Raw genomic sequence first — 23,229 nt, 5'->3', positions numbered from 1 at the left:
CGAGTTTGGCCCTTTTGATTTTCTAACTCCAACTCCTTGCACATTTCATTGTAATATTTTGCTTTGTCATCCCGTGCTGCCGTTTGAAATCTTCTATTGAACTCTTTAGTATCTTGAATTCTTTCCTGCGCTTTGGCTTCTCTGCGCTCCAGTGCAATTTTCAGAGTATAATAGTTTTGTTAACACTTTAGGGCAGTGTCAGCTATGTTAGTAACAAGTTGTTTGGGGATGTGTTGCAGTTATAAGTAACATACTACAATTCATATTCCTAGATAAATTTTATATTAATACTCACATTATTGTAAACTTTGTTTAGAAGTCAGAAAATTTATTGAACAGAGTGGTACCTAAATGCTTTTGAAGAATGACTTTAAGTTTTTAATGTATAATTAATGAACAGAAAGATGATTCAGGAGTAGATCTGTTATTCAAACTGAAGTATAATCTTGTGAGCTGGGAGTTGAACACTTTACTCCTGTCATAGCCTCCTCTGTTTTCTTGTTGCACAGTTCTATAATTCTGTATCATTTTTATCCCACAGATTTACCAATAAAGAAGCATAGAGAATATGAGCTGGTGACTCCAGTCAGCACAAACCTAGAAGGACACTATCTCTCCCATATTCTTTCTGCAAATCACAAAAAGAGATCAACAAGGGACGTGTCTTCCAACCTTGAGCAGCTATTTTTTAACATCACAGCATTCGGAAGAGATTTCCATCTCCGACTAAAGCCCAATAATCAACTGATAGCTCCTGGGGCTGTTGTGGAATGGCATGAGACACCCTTGGTACCTGGGAATGTTACTGACACCATTCATGACCATCAACCAGGAAGTATTTCAGAAGGGATCTGGAAAACAGAGCCTTTGCAGACTAACTGTGCTTATGTTGGTGACATCATGGACATTCCAGGAACCTCTGTTGCCATTAGCAACTGTGATGGTCTGGTAAGACTCATACCCCCTCTGTGTGTGTGTTTGTGCGTGTGTGTGCGTGTGGGTAGATAGGTATTAGGAATGCTGCATGACATCAGCATTATTTGGAAGGTAGAGATGGAAAGAAGCTGCATAATTATGTTTGCTCAGGAAAAAGGATTAGAAAGTTTTTTACTTTCTGTCAAAGATGTGTGCTTTGGCTTAGTGTATGACTTGAAGGCTACATTATTCTATGAAACAAAAGAAAGGAAACTGTTTTTTAACGTTCCTTATTTATGTTTTCCATTGTGCTGCACTGTGGAATTTCCTAATACTTGTTCTCTCAAGAAATTGAAAATCTATGATTATGTTAATGATTTCTTTCAAAGCTTTCTGAAAACCTTCTAAAAAACCAAAGAAGCTTCAAAAATGATAGTGTTTCATTTATGTGGAAACTTTGGATAGTGTCTTGAACTGTTTTGAAAGCGCTCTTTAGCTTCCCTACAGAAAATAGTAAATGCTCAGATCGTACAGAATCTAAATAACATCACTTTTTTTGAACATGAGTTGCGGGTCTCTCTGTGGGGTGGCCTTGTTTAACTTTTTTCTTTATCTTCAAATTAAATACACATTTATTGTTTTTCAGTTTTAGGATTGAGGTTAATAATATATGTTTCTTTATATACTCTGTAGATGTAAGATATTTTTTATTTTATTTGTATATTCAGATGTTACTTGAAAATTGTGTCCCCATTTATGAAAAGTTGACTCTCTTTGTTACAAAAGGACAACCATTTTTCTTTTACTGTTTCTTGGGAGTTCAGAGTAATTGCATTCATTCATTCATTCATTCATTTATTTATTTATTTTCTGTGTGAGTTTTCTAAATTGTCCTCAAATTCCTACCTCGAATTATTTGTTCTCCATTTTTTTTCTTGCACAGGCTCCACCCAATGCATTATGATGCTGTATGTCTTAGACATGCTAATGAGTTAATTATATTTTTGGGTTTTACTTGTGTGATCTCATATTGCCTTATCATGTTCCATAGGATTTTTAAACCAGTGTATCAGATGTCATTGCATACCTGCGACAGATCCAGCTTTCTTGTTGTATTTCTTGTCTTCTAGATCCGTACCTTCACAGTAGCACTGAACTTTATGGTGGGGTTTATTGAAAGTAGGAAGCTCACAAATTTTTTACATAAAACTTTCTATGAGTCTGAATTAAGTAAACCAATTCATTTTTTAAAAGTACTTTCTAGAAAAAAAATGCTAACTTTTAACTATTGCTGGAGAGAGCTTTCATACAGTGATACTAATTTAGAAAAGAAAGAAATGATGCAAAATGATATTGATTTATAATATTTAAGAGTACAATATCTTGGGATAAATCTTGATTTCAACTTTTCCCCTTACTTATAGCATAAAAATAGTGTACTTTAAAAAAATGATTTAAATAAATGAATTACTTTCATGAAGAAACTAGTGATTTATAAATCTGACTTAGTAATCAGTGTTTTTCTTATTGTCCACACCAAAATCTGAGCAGTAAGTTGATATAAAGAAGAGGGTAGGTGTAAAGTGAATGAACATTACTAGGATTATTAAATTTCTCCTTATTTATGTCATATATTTATGTTGTATACACACACAACTTTGCACTGCATATATTTATTTATTTAATGATTTTATTTATTTAAAATATTTGCAGAATAATTGCCTGGTGCTTATTTATCATCATTTAATGTTTTGATAGAAGAGTATATAGAAGGAGGGGAGATGTTTACCAAAGTTTTAAATTGTCAGTGAAATATAGACCTTCTGGCACCATTGAGACTGGATGAGTTTCTAAAACTATTGACCGGAGTTAATCTTTAAACCTTAAACCCATACTATCCCCTAAAGTCTTCTTTGAGCCGCAAAATTATTTTCATTATTTAGTTAGTAAAGTAGATAGGTTTTGAGCATTGTGTTCTTTTAAAGATTAGTAAAGAGAACGGTGGTGAAATAATATGAAAAAGGATAATGACAATGATATTACCACTTGTAGAATGTAACTAATGAAGCTGAATTTTTACGGTATATGTAACTGTTTTCAAAATGGTATATGTTTAACTGTATATACTTTCATAAAAAATGAAAAAATAGAAAATAAATTTGTAGAAAACCAATTATGCACAATTCTAGATACTCTGAGGTGGCTTTTAAAAAATGAGTTCTTCATCCTCATGGAGCTCAGAAATATCAGAGAGCTTAAAGATGTAAAGCCTGCCAGAGGATTTAAATATGTGTTATGTGTCAGAGAGCTGGACAGTGACTAGGAATGATAGAAAGAAAATTGATGCTGTTGAGCTGTGGTGCTGGAAAAGAGTGTTGACTATACCGTGGACTGCTAGGAGAACAAACAAGTTTGTCCTGGAGAGGGTAAAACCGGGCTGCTTCATGGAGACAAGGATTTTGAAGTTTCGTCTGATATACTTTGTATATGTTGCAAGGAGGGACCAGTCATTTTTTGGAGAGTGTAGGGACAATGAAATAGAGGAAGACCCTTGATGAGATGGATCAACTCAGTGATTGGGGTGGTGGGAGTGAGTGTGTCGGAGACAGTGAGGTTGGCACAGGATAGACCAGGGTTTAGGGTTGTTCTACATAGGGTCACTAGTGAGTTGCAAGTGACTCAATGGCACATAAGAGCAAAACAACAAACCTTTAAAATGTATGTATTACAGAGTATATAGGCAGTATTAGATTACATATTGTATGCAGGTATACCTTGGGGATATTGTGAGTTTGATCCCAGACCATCATAATAAAGTGACTACTACAGCTAAGGAAGTTGCATTGATTTTTGGGTCTGTAGGTCATATGAAAGTTATGTTTGCACTAGAGTCTAGACTATTAAGTTTCAAATAACATTTTAAAATACTTTAAGAATTACTATAATGTGACACAGACACAAAGTGGACATGATAGATGACCTTTAAGTTGTCCATCAATCTCATAACTGTAGTGCTACCACAGTGCTCTCTTTTAAGTGTAGTATCATGCTTAACTTAAAAAAATGTTCTTGATAGAAGTCTCTTTTTGAACATTTATAGGACTATCACAGATGTTATGAACAAAAATAAATAACCTGGAACCAGGGATTTACCGGAAAAAAGTGAGTGTAGACTACCATAGGCAGTGTTGATAATCATGGCATGCACAATCTGAAGTCTTCTTGAGAGTTTCTAGCTCACAGCAGTTGTGTGCTGCAAGACTGAATGCAGGAAGAAAACAGAGATCCTCCCAACTGAACCATTGCTCACCACCCTGTTAAGTGGAGAAATGATTGAAGTTGTCAAAGATTTCATTTTACTTTGTTCCACAATCAACACTCCTAGTAGCAGCAGTTAAGAAATAAGTGCATTGCACTTGCCAATTCTTCTGTCAAGGATCTCTTTAAAGTGTTAAGGAGCAAAGATATTATTTTAAAAATTAAGGTGCAGCTAATTAAGCCATGGTATTTTCAGTTGTGCATGTGAAAGTTGGACAATGAGAGGCAGATTGAAGAACTGATGCCTTTGAATGGACTTCCAAAAGAAAAAAAAACAACAAATTTGCACTGAAGAAGTACAGCTTGAGTACTCCTTTGAAGCTTTGGTACCAAAAGAGAGTTTTTTCATCCTGTATGTTAGGCATGTTATCAAAGGGTCAGTCCCTGGAGAAAGACATCATGCTTAGTAAAGTAGAGGGTCAGTAAAAGAGAGGAGGACCCTTAATCAGAGGAATTGACACAATGACTGTGACAGCTGGGTTAAGCACAGCTGAGATTGTGACTGGAGAACAGAAATGGGCATAGTTTCATTTTATTGTACATGTTGTTGTTGTTAAGTGCTAGTGAATTGTAGACAACTCATAGTGACCCTATGAACTAAATACCTGAACACTTGTATAACTTTCATTGTTTCTTCAAGTTCATAATTTCTGGAGGCAGGCTATTTCAGAAGTGGATGCCATGCCTGCTTCCAAGCTTGTTTCAATAGGGGAGCTCCACCAAACGCTGCCCATCATGGCTAACCATTATTGCATTTGACACATAGGAGTTGCTATAAAATGAGGTCAATTCAACAGCACCCAACTCCAAAGAGAACATAGGATGATGCATTTAATCTTGGGGACATGATCTCAGTCATTCTACTTATTAGTGGTTTAGCTGATCTATTAAACTGGGGGCAGATTTGTGAAATTTCTGAATTACATTGACCAGAAAAAGGACTGAAGTAAGAGGTTTAAATTGATAAGAATATGAAGATATTTTGCTAATTAGTTGATGGCATTGCTTTTACATTTAAAAAAAAATTTCATTGTAGAGATATAAGCTTACCTTCCTTGTCCTCTGGCTCTTCCTTAGAAAAAGTATTAGAGATATTTATGTAACATTAACTCCTGATGTTCAATCTGGGAATATAAAGCCCTCAGCACTATAGCTTTGAACCCTGTCCTATCCTAAGCCTGTGTCACCATCTCCGATACACATGCCCCAACAACCACAGCTACTGTGGTTATGCCAATCCATTCCATCCAGGGTCTTTCTCTCCTGTGTTTTCCCTCTACCCTTCCAAGCAGTATGTCCTTCTCCAAGGTCTAGTTCCTCCTGGAAACATGACAAAAGTATGTGAGATGGAGCCTCAAAATTCTAGCCTTTTATGAGCAACTCACTTTCACCTTCTCCACAACAGATCTGTTTGTTTTCTTGGCAGTCAAGAATGTTCAATACTCTCCTCCAGAACCACAACTCAAAGGCACCGATTTTTCTTCTGTCATCCTTAGTTTTTGTCCAGCTCTATGATGCATAGCAAATAATTGTGGAGACCATAGCCTAGATAAGGCACACTTTAGTCTCTAGACTGACGTCGTTGCTCTTCAGTATCCTGGAGAGGTCCCTGACAACAGATTTTTTTAAATGGAGTTTGTCTTTTTATTTCCTGAGTGCTAGTGCCAAGAGTGTTGATTGTGGAAGTGAGCAAGCTGAAATTGCTAACAATCTCAATCTCTTCTCCATCTATCATGATACTGTCAATTTGCCCAGTGGTGAGAATCCTTGGTTTTTTGTTTTAATGTTGAGCTTCAATCTATTCTCCTTAATATTGTTATTAGGTGCCATCAAGTGTCGTACAACTCATGGCAACCCTAGGATACATACTCTGTCCTATCCTGTGCTATCCTCATAATCTCTGACATATTATTGTTGTGTTGTGCTCTTGAGTCACCTGTGAGTCATAGTAACCCTATGCACAACAGCTCTAAAGCTGGCTCTGCCCTGAGACAGTCTCACTGACTCCAACACACCTGGCCCCATTGCCCTAGTTATAATCATCTCCTGCTCTTTCCCTCCACCCTTTTGAGCATGATGTCCTTCTCCAAGGATCAGTTCTTCTGGCCATGTGCCCAAAGTATGTGAGATGGAGTTTCAAAATCCTTCCAAGGGGAAACTCAGTTTCACCCTCTCCAAGACAGACCTATTTGTTTTCTTGGCAGTCCATGGTATATTCTAGTCTATTGTTGCAGTGACTGTGTCAGTCCCCCTTCTTCAGCCACCCTCCCAAACATGAACATGCCCGAAGTATGTGAGATGAAGCTTTATCATCTTTGCCTCCAAGGAATACTCTGCTTTACCTTTTCCAAGACGTATCTGTTCTTTTGCCAGTCCATGGGATGTTCAGCATTCTTTTCCAATACCACAGTAAAATGCTTAGAAAGTATTAAGTTCAGAATTTCATCATGAGAATCATTAATAGACACCAATGAAAGTGAAGAGTGATGAAATTAGTCAGAGTCATAATACTTAGAGAATTTAAATTTTGAGAAATTCCAGCCAAGCTTCTGTAGATAACATAATTGTGGGAAGTTGTACAAATCAGAAACAGACATGAGATTAGTTTTTAGTTGTTGTTTGCCATCAAGTTGAACCCATAGCTGACCCTCTAAGTGGGTTTTCAGAAGCAGCAAATTGCACTGGAAGAGATTGCCTATCCTTCTGCGAAACATCTGGTGGATTTAAACTATGTGCTTTTGGGATTTCAGTGCAACTTCTTACCACTGGGCCACCAGAGCTCCCTTAATGATAATAATATTGTAAATTAAGAAGTGCCGTAGGTAACCAACTCAACCTGTGACTTAACTTTTATGAAATACAGTATTCTATGAAGTGAACACCTTGGTGAAAATGACAGAATTTTAACATACTCCTAGCCTTCTGACACAGGGATTTCTTTATGTCATCATCTCCAATGGATACTCTCTTGAAGACTTAATGAGGATGGGTAACTTACTGTGTTCTATTCTGTTTTTCCTATAGTTCTAACATATAGGAAATTTATACTTAAGGTCTTCTTGGATATGTGAAGTAAAAATGTTTTATTCTACTTGTTAAATATTTTAGAGTTGGTAAATATATCAACAATAAATATATGCACAATCTCTTCCAGTTACAAGAGAAAGGTTTTTAGGTAAGTATCATTTTGGTCATTCATTACACCATAGAGCAAATTATTTCTGCTATTGAAACATTTCCATTAAATAATAGGATGCATTATTATGGAATGGAGAAGTAACAAGGCATAGTATATATCACAGTCTTAGCCTTCCTCTCATGCTTTTAGATCTAACATACACACATACACATCAAAGACTTTGCAACTTCGCTCATTTCACCCCTCTCTTTTTTTGGGTAGTTTTTTGTTTTAGCAGTTTTTTTAGTGGTTGTTGCTGGTACTTGTTTATCTTTCAGTTTAGAATATTTCATGGAAACAAATACAAACAGGGAGGGGTGTGTCTGCTCTTCTCCGCTGTGGAGGAATTGAAGGAGATGGAGAACAAGGTGGTGTAGTGTCTTGCTCCAACCACTGAGGATGTTTTTTTAGTGACAAAGTGACATTATTATTAAACTAATCTTTGGGAGTTTGGATGAATTTTACTAGCATCATGGTATAAAATGCAGGAGATTTCTGGAAGCTCTTCTGTTGGGTTATATCCCTAAAAGTTGAATAGAGACACAGAGAACTACATTATTAGATGCTGGAGTATCATGTGAATATAGTCGGACTCTGTCTTAATGTAGACCTCTGAGCAGATAAAACTGGAGAGAAAATAAAGAACATCACTTAGTGTGGGATTCTGCAAATGTTAGCAACCCAAACACAGTGGGAAACATTTTATTTCACAGTATCTGTGAAATGAGAGGCTTTCAACGTTGTGATTGGAATCTTAGGGTAATACTTCCTTTGGGCTTGCAGGATACTTGAGCTTGCTTAGAGTGTGCCAGTATTTCATACTTTTCTGCTTGGCTTCATATACTTCTCCATTTTTGCATACCTGGCTCTGAGGATGGTATTAACTGGCTCCCAGGACAAGAAAGCAGACCAAGCATAGTGATGTGGGTCCAGATAAAATTAAGTCACCGTGAGATCTCTGTCTTTATTTGGTCAGCTGTACTCGCGGCCTGTTCTGGCTTCATCTTTGGCACCGCACCTAGACTTAGCATACAGTGAGCTCTCTTGGTCTTTAATTCTAACTACTGTTATGAAATTTTCAGGATGAGACCTCTTTTTATATGTTATCCTTGGAAAAAACAGTCAAAACATGTTGATCTAGGGGGATATTTTGAAATTTGGGCCCCATTCACAGAACCTTGATATTCTTTCTGAACTGTTGAAAGGGACTTGAGTTAGAGTAGAGTCTGCCTTTTGCTGTTGTTGTCGGAATTTATGTTTGAAGTATTTTATAAGTCCCCAAAATGAGCTTAATAAGTAAGGAATTATTGTTTCTACTTTTTAATAACTACAACAGTACAGATTTGTTGATCAGCATTGCCAGTGGTGGTAAATTATTTTCCATTACTACACAGATATTTTTTCCAATAAAAGATTTAATCATCCATTTGTGGTTGCTGTTGAGTCAATTGTTATTCTTAACACAGTCAAGTGGCCCGATAGAACTGTTCCATGGGGATTTCTAGGCTGTAATCATTAAGAACAGCAACCCTTTCTCCATTTGTATTTGTGAATTCAGTTTGTGTGAAAATGGCACCATTTTGTTCAGTTTTATGAAGGATGTGTAGTCATTTCCAGATATTCATTACTGTCTTTGCTGTTCTGAAATGCCTCTGTTTGGGAATTGCTAAGTTACCTCAAGATGGAAATGGGAGAATTCCTCATTTGTTGCATTTGACAATCTTTCTTGGTCTGTTTGTGTGTGACCCTTGTTAAGTGTCACTGAATCCAGTATGACTCATAGTGACCCTGTGAGCAGCAGACCTGAACCCTGTCTGATCTTGTTTCATTATTATCGTCTCTGATGCTCTTGATCTCACTTCTGCAGTCACCATGTCAACCCTTCTTGTTTAGGGTCTTACTTTCTTTGGTTGAACCTCCACCTTTCCAAGCATGACATCATTTTCCAAGGAAACAGCCCCTTTTAACAATAGGACATCATGCTTGGAAGGGTGGAGGGACAATGTAGGAGAAGACCTGGAGAGATGGATTGTTATAGTAACCGGGGTAATAGAGGTAGGTGTGTTGGAGTCAGTGAGTCTGGCTCAGGACAGGGCAGGGTTTAGAGCTGTTGTATATGCAAAGAGTAACTGGGAGTCACAGGCGACTCAGTGGCACATAACAACAACAATAACAGGTTCAAAGTAAGTGAGATAAAGCTTCATGATCCTGGGCTCTAAGGAGTACTCTGGATACACTTTCTCCAAGATACATGTGTGTGTTCTTTCAGCAGTCCATGAACACTTAGCACTCTTCTCCAATACCACAACTCACAGGCATCCATCTGTCATTCTTATTCATTGTCCAGCTCTCAGATGCATAGAAAAGACCATAACTTGAATCAGGAGCACCTTAGACTTTAAGCTGAGGTCACTGTTTTTCAGTACTTTGGAGAGGTCCTTGTCAGTAGTCTTAACTAGTGCAAAACATCTTTTGATTTCTTGACTGCTGGTACTGATGGTGTTGATTGTGTAACCAAACAAGATAAAATCATTGACAGTTCCACTCTTTTCTCCATCTTTCATGGTGTTGGCCCAGGTGAGGATCTTTGTTTTCTTGATGTTGAGATGTAATCCATATTGCAGGTTGCTGGCTTTTATCTTCTGCAGCGAGTGTTTGAATTCCTCCACACTTTCAGCAAGCATGATTGTATCATCCACATAACAAAACTTCTTGATGAATCTTGCTTAGATCCTGATACCACATTCTTCTTCATAAAGAAATACTCCTGAAATGATTTGTTTAGCATTTTACCTTCTTTCTATGAATTACAATCTCTGAAAACCCACTGGAGGGATCCGCAAACATCAACAATAACAGATGACAGGGTAGCTGTTCTAATTTTAACATGAATGTAATGCTATGATGTTGAAAGCTTAAGCTTCCTAATTATTTATAGAAATCATCTCCATTTTCCTTAAAAGTATTTTAATTCTATAGTTTAAAACACCCCCATTTTTCTCATTAATTTTCTGTCTCCTTTTATATGTGAACTGTTGTTGTTGATTGGCTTCTAGAATTGGGCACAATTCATAGCAACCCTGTAAACAAAGGCCTGAAGCCCTCCACAACTATAGACATTTATCAATGTTCATAGAGTTTCCAAAGGCATGTTATTTAGTAAGTGGATAGCACTCCTGCATCCAAACCTGTCATAGTTATTGTGTTATGTGCCATTGAGTGACCTGAAATATTTAATGACCCTATGTACAGCAATCCTGAACCCTTTCCTGAGCCAGTCTCACTAATTCTGACACACCAACCCACATGTCCCAGTTACTATATCAATCCATCTCATATGGGTTCTTCCTCTCCTGTGCTGTCTGTCCACCCTTCCAAGCATGATGTTCTTCTCCAAGGACCGATCTCTCCTGGCCACGTGCCCAAAGTAAGTGAGGCAGAGCTTCAAAATCCTAGCCTCCTAGGAGAGACCTGGTTTCACCCTCTCCAAGACAGACCTATTTGTTTTCTTGGCAGTCCGTAGTATGTTCAAAACTCTTAATCTTCTGTCATTCTTAGTCATATGTCCAGTTTTCTGAAGCATAACAAGTAATTGAGAAGACCATGGTCTGGATCAGGCACACCTTTGAATCTGGACTGACATTGTTGCTCTTCAATACTCCGGAGAGGTCCATGACTGCAGATTTTCCCAAAGCAATTCATCTTTTGATTTCCTGACTGCTGGTTTTAACAGCGTTGATTGTGGATCTGAGCAAGCTGTAATTGCTAACAACCTCAATCTCTTCTCCATCTAATATGGTACTGCTAATTGGCCCAGTGGTGAGTATCTTTGGCTTCTTGATGTTGAGCTTCAATCCATATTGAAGACTACAGTCCTTGAGATTGCAGCAAGTGCTTCAGGTCTTTTTCAGTTTCAGCAAGCAAGGTTGTGCCATCTGCATATCGTAGGTTGTTAATAAGTCTTCCTCCAATCTTGATGCCACACTCCTCCTCACAAAGCCCTGCTTCCTGAATGATCTGTTCTGCATACTGATTGAAAAGGATGGGGACAGGATGCATGCCTGACAGACTCCTTTCCTGATTTGGAACCATGAAGTGTTTTCCTTGCTCTGTTCTGAGGATTGTTTCTTGGTCTAAGTGAAGAAATATCATCTTGACCTAAACCCACATTTGAGTTAAATATGTGTTAAATTAATTTACTTCTGTTGAATAATGGAAGCAAGAAAATTTTAAACAATCAATATGACCGCCTGTTTTTTTTTCTTTAAAAAAATTAAGAAGATATAATATTTTGAAAGATATAAAATATTATACTATGGTCTAATTCCTTGGAAAAAAGTAAAACATGCTTATGTATGGACTTTGCACTCAAGGATGTTAGTTGTTATAAGAGCCTATAGTTTTTTTATGAGTACTGATCATATTTAAGTTACTTGTTTAATGGCCCTTGTACTCCCTACCCCTCCCTATGCCCTGGCTAAACTGAAGTTTATGAGGGTACACACTCTTTTTGTAATGATTATTACTGTAACTGCAAAACTAGGCATCCTTCCTGTTGTTGTTGTTGTTGTTAAGTACCTTTGAGTCAACTCCAAATCATGAACATAATGATCAAAAGTACAAATAATTGAAACCGACTTTCCACCATCCTCACAATCTCCATTGTGATTCTTCCTATTGTTACAATCACTACATCAATCAAAATTCCTTTCATGTTTCTAAGAAGATGTTCTTTTTTAAAAAACTGACTGCTTACTGATAATATGCCCAAAGTACATAAGAGAAAAATCTCACTGTATTGTCTCCAAGGAGCACATTGGCTGCACTTTTTCCAAGGCAGATTTGCTGTGCTTTTGACAGTCCGTGTGCTTTTGATGGTCCATGTCAGATGCACTGTCAAAGACTTCTTTAGATAAGTGCTAAAGAGCAAGAATGTCCATTTCACATTGAGATAGGTTTAAAAGGAATGAAAATCTAACTTCTCTGTAGATGTTCATCAAAATTATAATGAAAATAAAATTTTATTTAAAAAAAAAGGATCAGAAAACTGGACATGGGGGCTCAGGGCCATAAGAAACATCTTTCTGAAAGGGCCAGAGGGAATGAGAATAGCACAGCCCCTCACTGCTCCAGAGCAGAGAGAAGATAAAGAGCCTGTAGCACAGCCTATGGTACCACTAGAGCCACATCAGCAGCAAGAGGTTTGTTTATTCATTGTTGACTCACAAGGTTTACTCACAGTTGTGATACTAAGAATGGGGTTTATTAAGAAACAATTTGGAGAGTGGGGAAGGCAAGGAATATATCTCATAATACAAGTCCAGGTTTAGTATAGCAGTCCCAAACTCGATTGATAGCAAAACAGAATTCCTTAATTAAGAAAAATCCTGGTTTCAATTTAGCACACAAATTCAAGAAACTGTTGGTTGGCTCAATCATACTGCAAGGTTTGCCTCAGAGCAGTTAAAAATCAGCAACTCCTTGAAGTATCTGGCAAGAACAGCAAAATCTTGACCTGTGGCCTTTATTTCAGGTTTTCTATGGTTATACCTTGCCACATTTTCTCCATACACATACTGCAGTTTCTCGACCACCATCGCTAGAATCTTTCTCTTAACATTCTTGTTCCATTCTCCCTCAGGTCTGCTCAGTGTGGGAAGCAATCTATGTTCTACCCTAGTCCCACAGCTTTTGATGATTTGTAAGACCATATATTTCCAGTTGAGGTAATTGGATACTAGAAAGTTAAGAGTGTTGTTGTTGTTACCACTGAGTTGCCTGCAACTCATAGCGATCCTATGTACTACAGCCCTAAAACTGACTCTATCCTATGTCAATCTTATTGTCTCTGATATACCTATCCACATTACCCCCGTCATTCATCGAGGGTCTTCTCTTGCGCTGTCCCTCCACCCTCCCAAGCATGACATCCCTCTCCAAGGACTGATCTCACCTTGCAGCATGTCCAGAGTATGTCAGACAAAGTTTCAGAATCCTTGCCTCCAAGGAGCAGTCTGGTGTAACCCTTCAATGATGAACTTGTTTGTTCTTCTATCAGTCCATGGTATATTCATATTCAATACTCTTCTCCAGCACCACAGCTCAAAGGCATCAAGTCTTCATCTGTCATTCCTAGTCATTTTCCAACTTTCTGATGCATAGCAAGTGATTGCAAAGACCATGGCCTGGATCAGTGGCACCTTAGTTTCTAGACTGACATAGTTGTTCTTCAGTACTTTAGAGAAGAAAAATTGATTCCTTTAAATTGGAATGTTGACAGAGAGTATTGAATAGACATCTTGGGCCTGGTGAGCCTTTTCTGCGTCCTCATGGAAAATCCTCTTTTCCTCCCCTGACATCTGTCTTGTAAGCCTTTCTTTCTTTTTTAATTTCTTTCTGTTGTTTCTCCTCCACATTTCTCCAGAATATCATGACAATTCTTGAGCAACATACAGAAAGTCAGAATTCTGTTTGTTTTATAAATTACTTGACTTATTTCAAGCAGACACAAGTTTTTCAAACTTTTGTCCTTTTAAGTAACTCCTAGGATTATTTGTATTCCTGTTGATTACTGTTCAGTCTTTCTACTTCTTGGGAAGAAATGAATAGATTGACATCTTGATACATGCTGGCTGAGTCATTAATTCATTTTATGACTTTATTAAACCTCTATTGTATGCCTGGTACTTTTTAATGTCAGGAATGCAACAATGAGCAAAACAAAGCATAGTATCTGCCCCCCATTGAATAAATGTAAACTGGGAAAAATAATATAAAGAAATAGAATTCTATCTTATGAAAGAAGAAAGTTATCTGACATAGACTAAAGGTAAAGACTTCCCCAAGGAAATGATAGTTGGACTAAGTTTTATCTAGGGTAAAACCAGGATGCTCCTTGGAGGCAAGGATTTGGAAGCTCTGTCTGACATACTTTGGGCACGTTGCAAGGAGGAACCAGTCCTTGGTGAGGGACATCATGCTTGGAAAGGTGAAGGGACAGTGCAGAAGAGGAAGACCCCGGATAAGATGAACTGACACAGTGACTGGGGTATTCGAGGTATATGTGTTAGAGACAATAAGTTTGGCTCAGGATAGTGCAGGGTTCAGAACTTCTGTACATAGCTTGCTATGAGTTGCAGGCAACTTTACACATAACAACAACAACACAATTAATAAGGGTTCAACTACATTTGAACTCTTATTCCATAACAATTCCCTAGGTAAGATACTTGTGAAGCATGTTTTAGAAAGTGAGAGGACAAAGAAATCATAGGACCAGATTATCAAGACTGGCTGAGATGAAGTTTGATTTCTAGAACAATCACTAGTCATTGTGGTTCTTCTGAGCTGCAGTGCTTGTATCATTATGGTGATGGCACTAAAATTTATAGAGCAGTAAATATTAAGTGTGAGACACAGGTCCGCCCTTTATAAGAGCCATATTATACTTGTTGACAATTTCTGTGTGTGGATAAGGACTCCAGAGAGGTAAGTCTCTTCTTTCAGAAGACTCAGCCTCCCTTGAACTACACAGAACTGAACTGTACACTCTGTGGACCCTCTTGTGCTCACATGGTGTCATATCATTTCAGTGCTTTCAGTCATCCACGCTAAGTAGTTCTTCTCCCCCTGGAGAGAGGAACTTCTCACATGGATATGCTTATCATTACACAGCATGTTAAACTATATGTCGCTTGAGCTCAAGCAGATACAACCTGTGAGCGTGAGCAGTTTTAAGACTGTGTTACGGGTAAATGGTAAGTTATATGCAGATTTTTTGACCCCATAAGAGGTTAACACATTAATCACCTAGATTGTGAACTGTATTTATAGATGAGATAGTTTCCCTTCTCTACATGTACGGTTTGGTTATAGAACTTGTACTTTAGACCATTATGCTATCCTGATTCCTACTTGGTTTTTAGATCATTATGCTATCCTGATTCCTGCTTGGGTTTCCTAATATTGCCTATACTCTGGGAAGCTTAAGTTTAAGGATAGATACACAGATACTCTTTATAGCCGTTTCCTTCATATCAGTATCCATACATATTTTTACGGAGGCATTGGTTTACATTTAGAATCGTCTATGTGGGTTTTCAGGTGTATATAAAGGAATTTCTTTATTCTATGTTGAGCCTGAAAATTGAGACTAAGTATTTGAAATCAATAATTTAACTAAAAACCAAAGAATGAAGTAGGCAGAAAACATTGTTGCTGTTAGGTGAAGTCAGGTTGCTCCTCATAGCAGAGCCATACGCTGCCTGGTCTGCTCCATCTTCACAGTCACTGCTGTGTTGGGGTTCATTGTTGCAGCCACTGTGCCAATCCATCTCACTGAGGGTACTAATTAATAGTTGGAACTGAATTCAGGTGCCTAACTGCAGCAGGTGAATGAATCTCATTAGGGCTAGTGAAAATCTCCCATGTCTTGTCTTATCCTCTGTTCCTAAAGCAGCTCATCTCCATCCACAGTAGCTGCTTATAGCTTTAAATAGCACAACCCTGAACTCTCTCTGCCAACTCTTCTCGAGGCAGCCAGGGTTATAGTGGGGCCACGGTGGCACTGACTATGCTGTATGTGAACGGCCAGGGAAGGGGTTAGCCACTTGGCCAGCTGCCTGGGCATCGGTACAAGGAAGCCACCGAACAGTGCAGCAATTTCCTGCTATGGGTGAAGCCCTAAATAGACTAGTGCTGGCTAATTCTAGATCCTTAAATTCTTTTATGATACCTTTCTGTCCCCTCATGGACCTCCTCCCTCCCAGGTTTTTCTCAAAGGACTACATTGACTTGTGTTTTTCACATGTGCATGGAAATGACTTAAAGGAATCATAAAAAGCATTTTTCCCCATTATTCATTCCCTAACTCATAACCATTCTGCCTTGAATTTCCACAATTAGGTAAGGGAGTTCCTATTAAAATGCAAATATCCTGCTCTGTAATAATGAGCTTTTGGGTTAAAGTCAGATCATATTAGCATATTTATTCCTGAAGGACACTGGCAGGAGTGGGAAGGAGGACAGGTAAGGAGCCTGTGGACAATAGATCTGAACCTTTCTCTATCTTGTGCCATCCTCATCTCTGATGTGCTTGAATTCGTTGTTATAGTCCCTGTGTCAACCTAGCTCTTCATCTCTTTCACCAACCCTCCACCTTTCCAAGCATATTATTTTCCCTTTACAGGGACTGTCTCTCCTAAAAAAATGCTCAAAATATATGAGATAAAGCTTCACCATCCTTGCCTCTAAGGAGCACCCTGCTTGCACTTTCTCCGAGACATATTTGTTTGTTCTTTTGGCATTCCATGGGATATTCAGTACTCTTCTCCAGTACCATAAGTCAAATGCATTGGTTCTTCTTCTGTCATCCATTCTCCAACTTTCAGATGCATAGCAAGTAATTGAAAAATCATGGCTTCAGTCAGGTGTGCCTTAGTCTTTGAGGCGAAACCATTGCTCCTTAACACCTTGGAAAGACCCTTGACATCAGATATCCTCAAGGTGAACCATCTTTTGATTTCTTGAGTGCTGGAACCAAGGGTATTGATTGTGAATCCAAACAAGATGAAATCACTAAGCGAACTAGAGGAAAGAGATGGGAGGAGAAAGGGAAGAAAATCTGCAACAGTGAACAAATGAAAACCCACCTCTCTGTAAACCTTTTGTATCAGCTTTTCCAACCCATAATTTGATTCTTAACTGTTCTTTCCATGGATGTTGTCACTAATACAGTATATTTACTAAGCATGAACAATCACAAAGTAACATGAAAACTCTTTTTCCTGATTCAAAAATAAGAAAAAGATTTTCATATGTCATTTTGTTGCCATTTAAAAAATTTCTTTATAATTTTTAAGTGTACTTTCAAAATTATAAATTTAATTTTATTATTTAAATGGGATTAAAGCAAAAACTTTCACTTTGGAAAAAAAATGCAATCACCGACGACTTCAGTCTTTTATCTACTATAATGTTACTTCTTGGTCCAGTGGTGAACTTAGGGCATCTTCTGTGTCTGTAGAGTTATATTTTTGAGGAGGTATGTGTGTGTCTCAGCTGACCCAAATGCTTGGTTTTTCAATATACACTACCCATTTTAGTGCTTATTTGTGCTGGCTGGCCTACACATATTTGTCATGAATCATAATACCAGTTAAGCAAATCATGAAATACATGTCAGACTAACAATGTGAAGAGTATATACTGATTAAGAACACACTCTGGAATTAGTTCTCTGAGTCCTAATTTAGCATGTTGTGTTATTTTCTACCGTTGAGTCGGAGCTGACTCATAGCTGAAGCTGTGGAGGGTTTTCAGAGGTGGTTAATCACACAGGAGGAGCTTGCCCATCCTTATCCCACAGAACAGCTGATGGATTTGAACTACATGCCTTTGGGATTGCAGCACAGCTTCCTACCACTAGGCAAACCATTAAAAATAACAACAACAACAACAGTTTTCTAATAGTAACAAAGCTGTAGTAATGATTGATAACATAAAAATTATGCTTACTTGAGCAATAATAAAGAATGTATGCAAGAATTGAGTACAGTGCCTAACCACTGCCATTGAATTGATTTAGACTCATAGCAGGTGTTCAGCAGAGAGTAGCACTGTCATAGGATTTCCAGGCCTGCAAATCTTTATGGAAGCAGATTACCTTATCTTTCTTTAGCAGAATGGTTCTTGTATCCAAACAGCCAACAAGCAACCAGATACTTAACCCACTGGGCTTTCAAGACTCCTTGGCTTAATGTCTGGAACATATTAAACATTCAGTAAAGTCAACCAGCATTTTCTTCTGTTGTTTTATCTGCCATTCAGTGGATTTTTGCTCAACGTTCTTGCATGGCAGAGCAGAACTTCACCATAGGCTTTCCTTGATTATAATCTTCAGGGCACAGATCACTAAGCCTTTTCTCCTTCAGAATAGCTGTGGTTTCAAACTGCTAGCCTTTCACTTGGCAGCCAAGCTCTTCATCACTGCACCACAAGCTCTTAGTCACTGCACAGTTTTTATTCTGTTTCAATGTGCGTAGGTTCGCTATGAGTTGAAAGCAACTCAGTGGCACATAACAACAACAACAACAACAACATCTTCCATTTTTATTTTCTATTATTTAATAAAGATATATTTCTTTATGGAATCAATCATTAACAGTTGATCTAGGACTGTTCTGAGGATTTGGTGTATGCAGATGCCAATATAACTTCCTTCTGCTGCCTAACTTTCTCCCTTACTCCTTCCTTTTCTCCCTTTGTTGCTTTCTCTCCCTTTTACTTCTAAAAAGAGACTTGAGGAGGTCACATGTTAAAACAGTTCTAGTTAAGTCCTTTAAGGAAAGATCAGAACAATGGCTATAAGTTGTTTTTAAGTGTCTTCAGTTAGCTCCAATTCACTGAGGCTCCGTGTACAGTGGAATGCATCACTGCCTAGGTCTGTGTCATCCTCACAATTGTTGCTGTGCTTGAACCTTTTGTTGTGATGACTGTCAGTTCACTTCTCAGATTCCTCTTTATCAGCACCCTTCTATTTTTCCAAGAATGGTGTTCTTCTCTAGGTGCTGGTCTCTCCTAATGACCTATCCAGAATACTGATGGCATAGTTCATAGTGCCTCCCAGCCTTGCCCCAAGGACTCCGGGTGATCCCACAGACTGTGGAAATTATCGAACAATATCATTAATATCACATGCAATCAAGATTTTGCTGGAGATTATAAAAAAATGACTGGAACAGCACATTAACAGAGAACTACAAGAAGTGCAGGCTGGGTTTAAGTAGGGACATGGTACTAGGGATAGTGTAGCTAAAGTTAGATGGATCTTGGCTGAAAGCAGAGGGTACCAGAGGAATGTCTATGTGTGTTTCATTGACTATGTAAAGGCATTTGGCTGATTGGGTGGCAACAAACTGTGGCTAACTCCGAGAAGTATGGGAATCCCAGAACACTTGATCGTGCTAATGCAAAACCTAGACTTGGACCAGGAGGCAGTCGTCAGAACAGAGCAGGGAAACACTGCATGGTTCAAAATTGCAAAGCGTGTGTGCCGGGGCTGTATCTTGTCTCCATACCTTTTCAATCTTTATGCAGAACAGATTATCCATGAGGCTGGGCTCTATGAGAAGAAATGTGGCATCAGGATTGGAGGAAGAATCATCAGCAATCTGTGATATGCAGATGACACAACCCTGCTTGCTGAAACTGAGGAGGACCTGAGGCACTTGCTGTGGAAGGTCAGGGGCTGCAGTCTTCAGTATGGATTGAGACTCAATATAAAGAAAACAAAGATTCTCACCACTGGGCCAATTGGCAGCATTATAATGGATAGTGAAGAGATCGAGATTGTTCACAGTTTTGGTTTTCTTGGCTCCACAGTCAACACTGTTAGCACCAGTAGCTAGGAAATTAAAAGACATAGTGTGATGGGAAAGTCTGTGGTTAGAGACCTCTCTAAAGTGCTGAAGTACAAGGAGGTCTCTCTGGACACTTAGGTGTACCTGATACATGCCATGGTCTTTGCAATCATTTGCTAAGCATCAGAGAGCTGGACAGTGACTACGGATGATAGAAGGAGAATGGATGCCTTTGAGGTGTGGTGTTGGAGAAGAGTATTGAATATACCATGGACTGCTAGGAAAACAAACAGGTTTGACCTGGGAGGGTGAAGCCGGGCTGCTCCTTGGAGTCAAGGATTCTGAAGCTTCCTCTGACATACTTTGGGCATGTTGAAAGGAGGGACGTCATGCTTGGGAGGGTGGAGGGACAGCACAGGAGAGGAAGACTGTTGATGAGATGGATTGATTCAGTGACTGGTAATCGGGGTAGGTGTGTCAGAGATGGTGATATTGGCACAGGATAGGGCAGAGTTTAGGGCTGTTGTACATAGGGTCGCTGTGAGTCACAGGTGACTGGATGGCACATAACAACAATAACAACAACAACAACAGCAGTCCATAGTGCTGTTACGACAATACCTGAGACAAAAGTCTTGGCATCCTTATTTCTAAGGAACATTTTAGCTGTACTTCTTACATGTAAAGGAAGTTATGAGAGATCTTCTAAAGTGTAAGAACTAACCAAAATGAAACACTTGGAAAATAAGGGTTTTTAGCAGTTAGAGTTGAAAATGGAACTACATTAGGCTATATACTCTTAGTTTCTAGACAATGGATAATAAGAGAAATAAAATTTTCAGGTACGAATTATAAAGATTGTACCCTCAGATTATATAAACCAAGCCTAGTTTTGTTAAAATATACTTGACAAGTAGGTAACTCAAACTTTGCAAGTCACATTTGCATGTTATTTTCATCTTTAATATCATTAGGTAATTGTAAGCAGGTCATATGTTAGAGATATTGTTCAGGTTATGCATGGAAATAATGAAATGTCAGAGTGAGTCATTTTTGAGTGGGCTGCACATTGTTAGTTTCACTAATTTATTAAACTAACAGCGCACAAGAGATGAGTTCTGCAATTACTGTAATTACTGCTAAAGAGTTCTCATTTTAGAGTCTTCACATTTAATTGTAATTGAAATTTAATATAATGTGTAAAATTGTTTCACATGACACCTAATAAGGAATAGACAGCCAGCTTTTTGATATATTTCATTTTAATTTAAATGACATTTGCATACACTTACTGCTTAGTTTAATTTCGTTTTCATAACAAGATAAAATATGGGTAATAATAATATCTTCTAGATTTGCTTTTAATGTTGGTGGTTTAAAGAAATAAAAACTTGATCACAATGCATTCTAAGAAAAGAAATACTGATCTGTGTTAACCTATGTGGAGATGTAAAGAAATTACTTCAAAATTACTGAAAATACAAATGTTTGGGCCTGTGTTACCTAGGTGGGGATATCAAGAAATTACTTTACAATTAACTAGGAAATAAACCTTTTCTTTTTTTCTATACATGTGCCAAATGTAGATAGAATATGCACTACATTTGTTATTGTCTTACTCAACTTTTGGAATAATAGATTCTTAAGTTTTTAGTACATGAGAGATTATTCAAGACTGTTATGATGTTAAAAATTATGTTACTAAATTAATTTGCCATTACAATTTTGATAGAAAAACCCCATATTAAAAGAAGAATATATTATTTCTTATATGATATTAGGGAGCTCTGGTGGCCTAGTGGAAAGAAGCTGCACTGTAATGCCAAAGACATGCAGTTCAAGGCCACCAGATGTTCCATGGGACAAGGATGGGAAGTCTTCTCCCAAGCAATTAACTGCCACTGAAAACCCACTGGAGGCTGACCTGTGGGTTGTTCCACCTCTATCGTACACAATAACAACATGATGAGATTAATATTGGGATCTCATATTAACTATATAGCACAATTGCTGGTTTTATGAGGTTAATTTACTTTGGCATAGGCCCACTTTTATGTATTTTTTTCTTTTTTAGTATCTGAAGTTAACATTTTAGTGATGTAATGTTTTAACCTTTAAAATTTTTTAACATTGGAAGAAATTGAGAGTCTTCTTTTTATTTTAGATTCTGATTCATTTCTGCACCATCATTTTCAGTTACCTCATATAAACCAGTTTCCAAGAAGGCTGTTATACAATATGTAGGGATTGTTTGAATAGAATGGAATCTATGTGTGGGAGACTTTAAAAGCTCTGTTTCATAGTAAGTATAGTCATACCACATTTTAGCTAAAATTAGTGATGATTTTTTTTAAACAAACCATAGTACTTGATATGAGCTACACATTTTGTTAGTCAGAAGTCAGAGTGATTGCTATTGAGTCAGAAACCATGCATAGCTGACCCTTCAGTGGGTTTTTCAGAGGCTATAAATGATACTGGAGGAGATTGCTAGTCATTCTCATTTTGAGCAGCTGGTTGATGCAAACCACCAGAGAGGAGTGACCTAGGAGTGTAGTTGTCTATGTACTGTGCCACCTAGACCTTGTTGTCCTAGTTATTACATGTGTTGGAGTCAAAGCCAACTTATAGTTGACACTTAAGTGGACTTTTAGAGACTGTGAGACTCACAGGAGAAGATTGCACCAGGGGGGCTACTGGTGCATTCAAACCACCTGACTTTGGGTTGATGGCACAAACTCTTACTCATTAAGCCAACAGAGTTCTGTTCTCTGGGCCTGTGTGCCTTAGGAAAGTGTCTCCAATATGCAGAATTTTTGCTATCTCATGACGATTGTAACTGGACAGTGTTGTTGTCTCGAGTCGCCTGAAACTCATAGCAACCCCAAGGTATAACAGCTATGAACCCTGTTCTGTCTTGAGCCAATTTCCTCTTTTGTGACACATCTATTCCCATTATTCCCCAATCACTGAATCAATCCATCTTTTCCAAGGTTGCCTTCTCTTTCACTGTCCCTCCACCCTTCCAAGCACAGCAACATGCCCAAAGTATGTCAGACAGAGCTTCAAAATCCTTGACTCCAGGGAGTGGCCTGATTTCACCCTCTCCAGGATGGACCTGTTTGTTGTCTTAGCTACCCATGAATATTCAGTATTCTTTTTCAGCACTACAAGAACAGTGTTATTGATTGCTGTTGAGTCAAGCATAACTCATAGTGACCCTATGAACAAAATACCTTAAACCTGTCTATAACTATCAACATATATCAAAGTTCATAAAGTTTCCAGAGGTGTGTTGTTTAGGGAGTGGATGCCACTACTGCGTCCAAGAAGAACAGTGTTGTTGTTGTTGTTGTTGTTGTTATGTGCCGTCGAGTCACTTACGACTCATAGCGACCCTATGTACAACAGCCCTATCTGTGTTTCATTGACTATGCAAAGGCGTGACTGTGTGGATCA

The 23,229-nt window shown here is 38.2% G+C and overlaps 1 protein-coding gene across 1 annotated transcript in view; it reads left to right on the top strand.

The window, feature by feature from the left end:
- Positions 1-23,229, top strand: part of ADAMTS3 (ADAM metallopeptidase with thrombospondin type 1 motif, 3) — a 413,898-nt gene that overhangs the window by 55,464 nt on the left and 335,205 nt on the right. Inside the window, exon 3 of the mRNA XM_006896829.1 lies at positions 542-948. Within this exon, the coding sequence (XP_006896891.1) occupies positions 542-948 (407 nt within the window). The remainder of the gene's footprint in view (positions 1-541; positions 949-23,229) is intronic.

This window comes from Elephantulus edwardii, unplaced genomic scaffold (assembly GCF_000299155.1).
Source record: "Elephantulus edwardii isolate Elephantulus edwardi_28Jun2011 unplaced genomic scaffold, EleEdw1.0 scaffold00192, whole genome shotgun sequence".
Lineage (NCBI taxonomy): Eukaryota > Metazoa > Chordata > Mammalia > Macroscelidea > Macroscelididae > Elephantulus > Elephantulus edwardii.
Note: the sequence above shows the minus strand (reverse complement) of the source record. Positions and strands in the feature narration are given on the sequence as shown.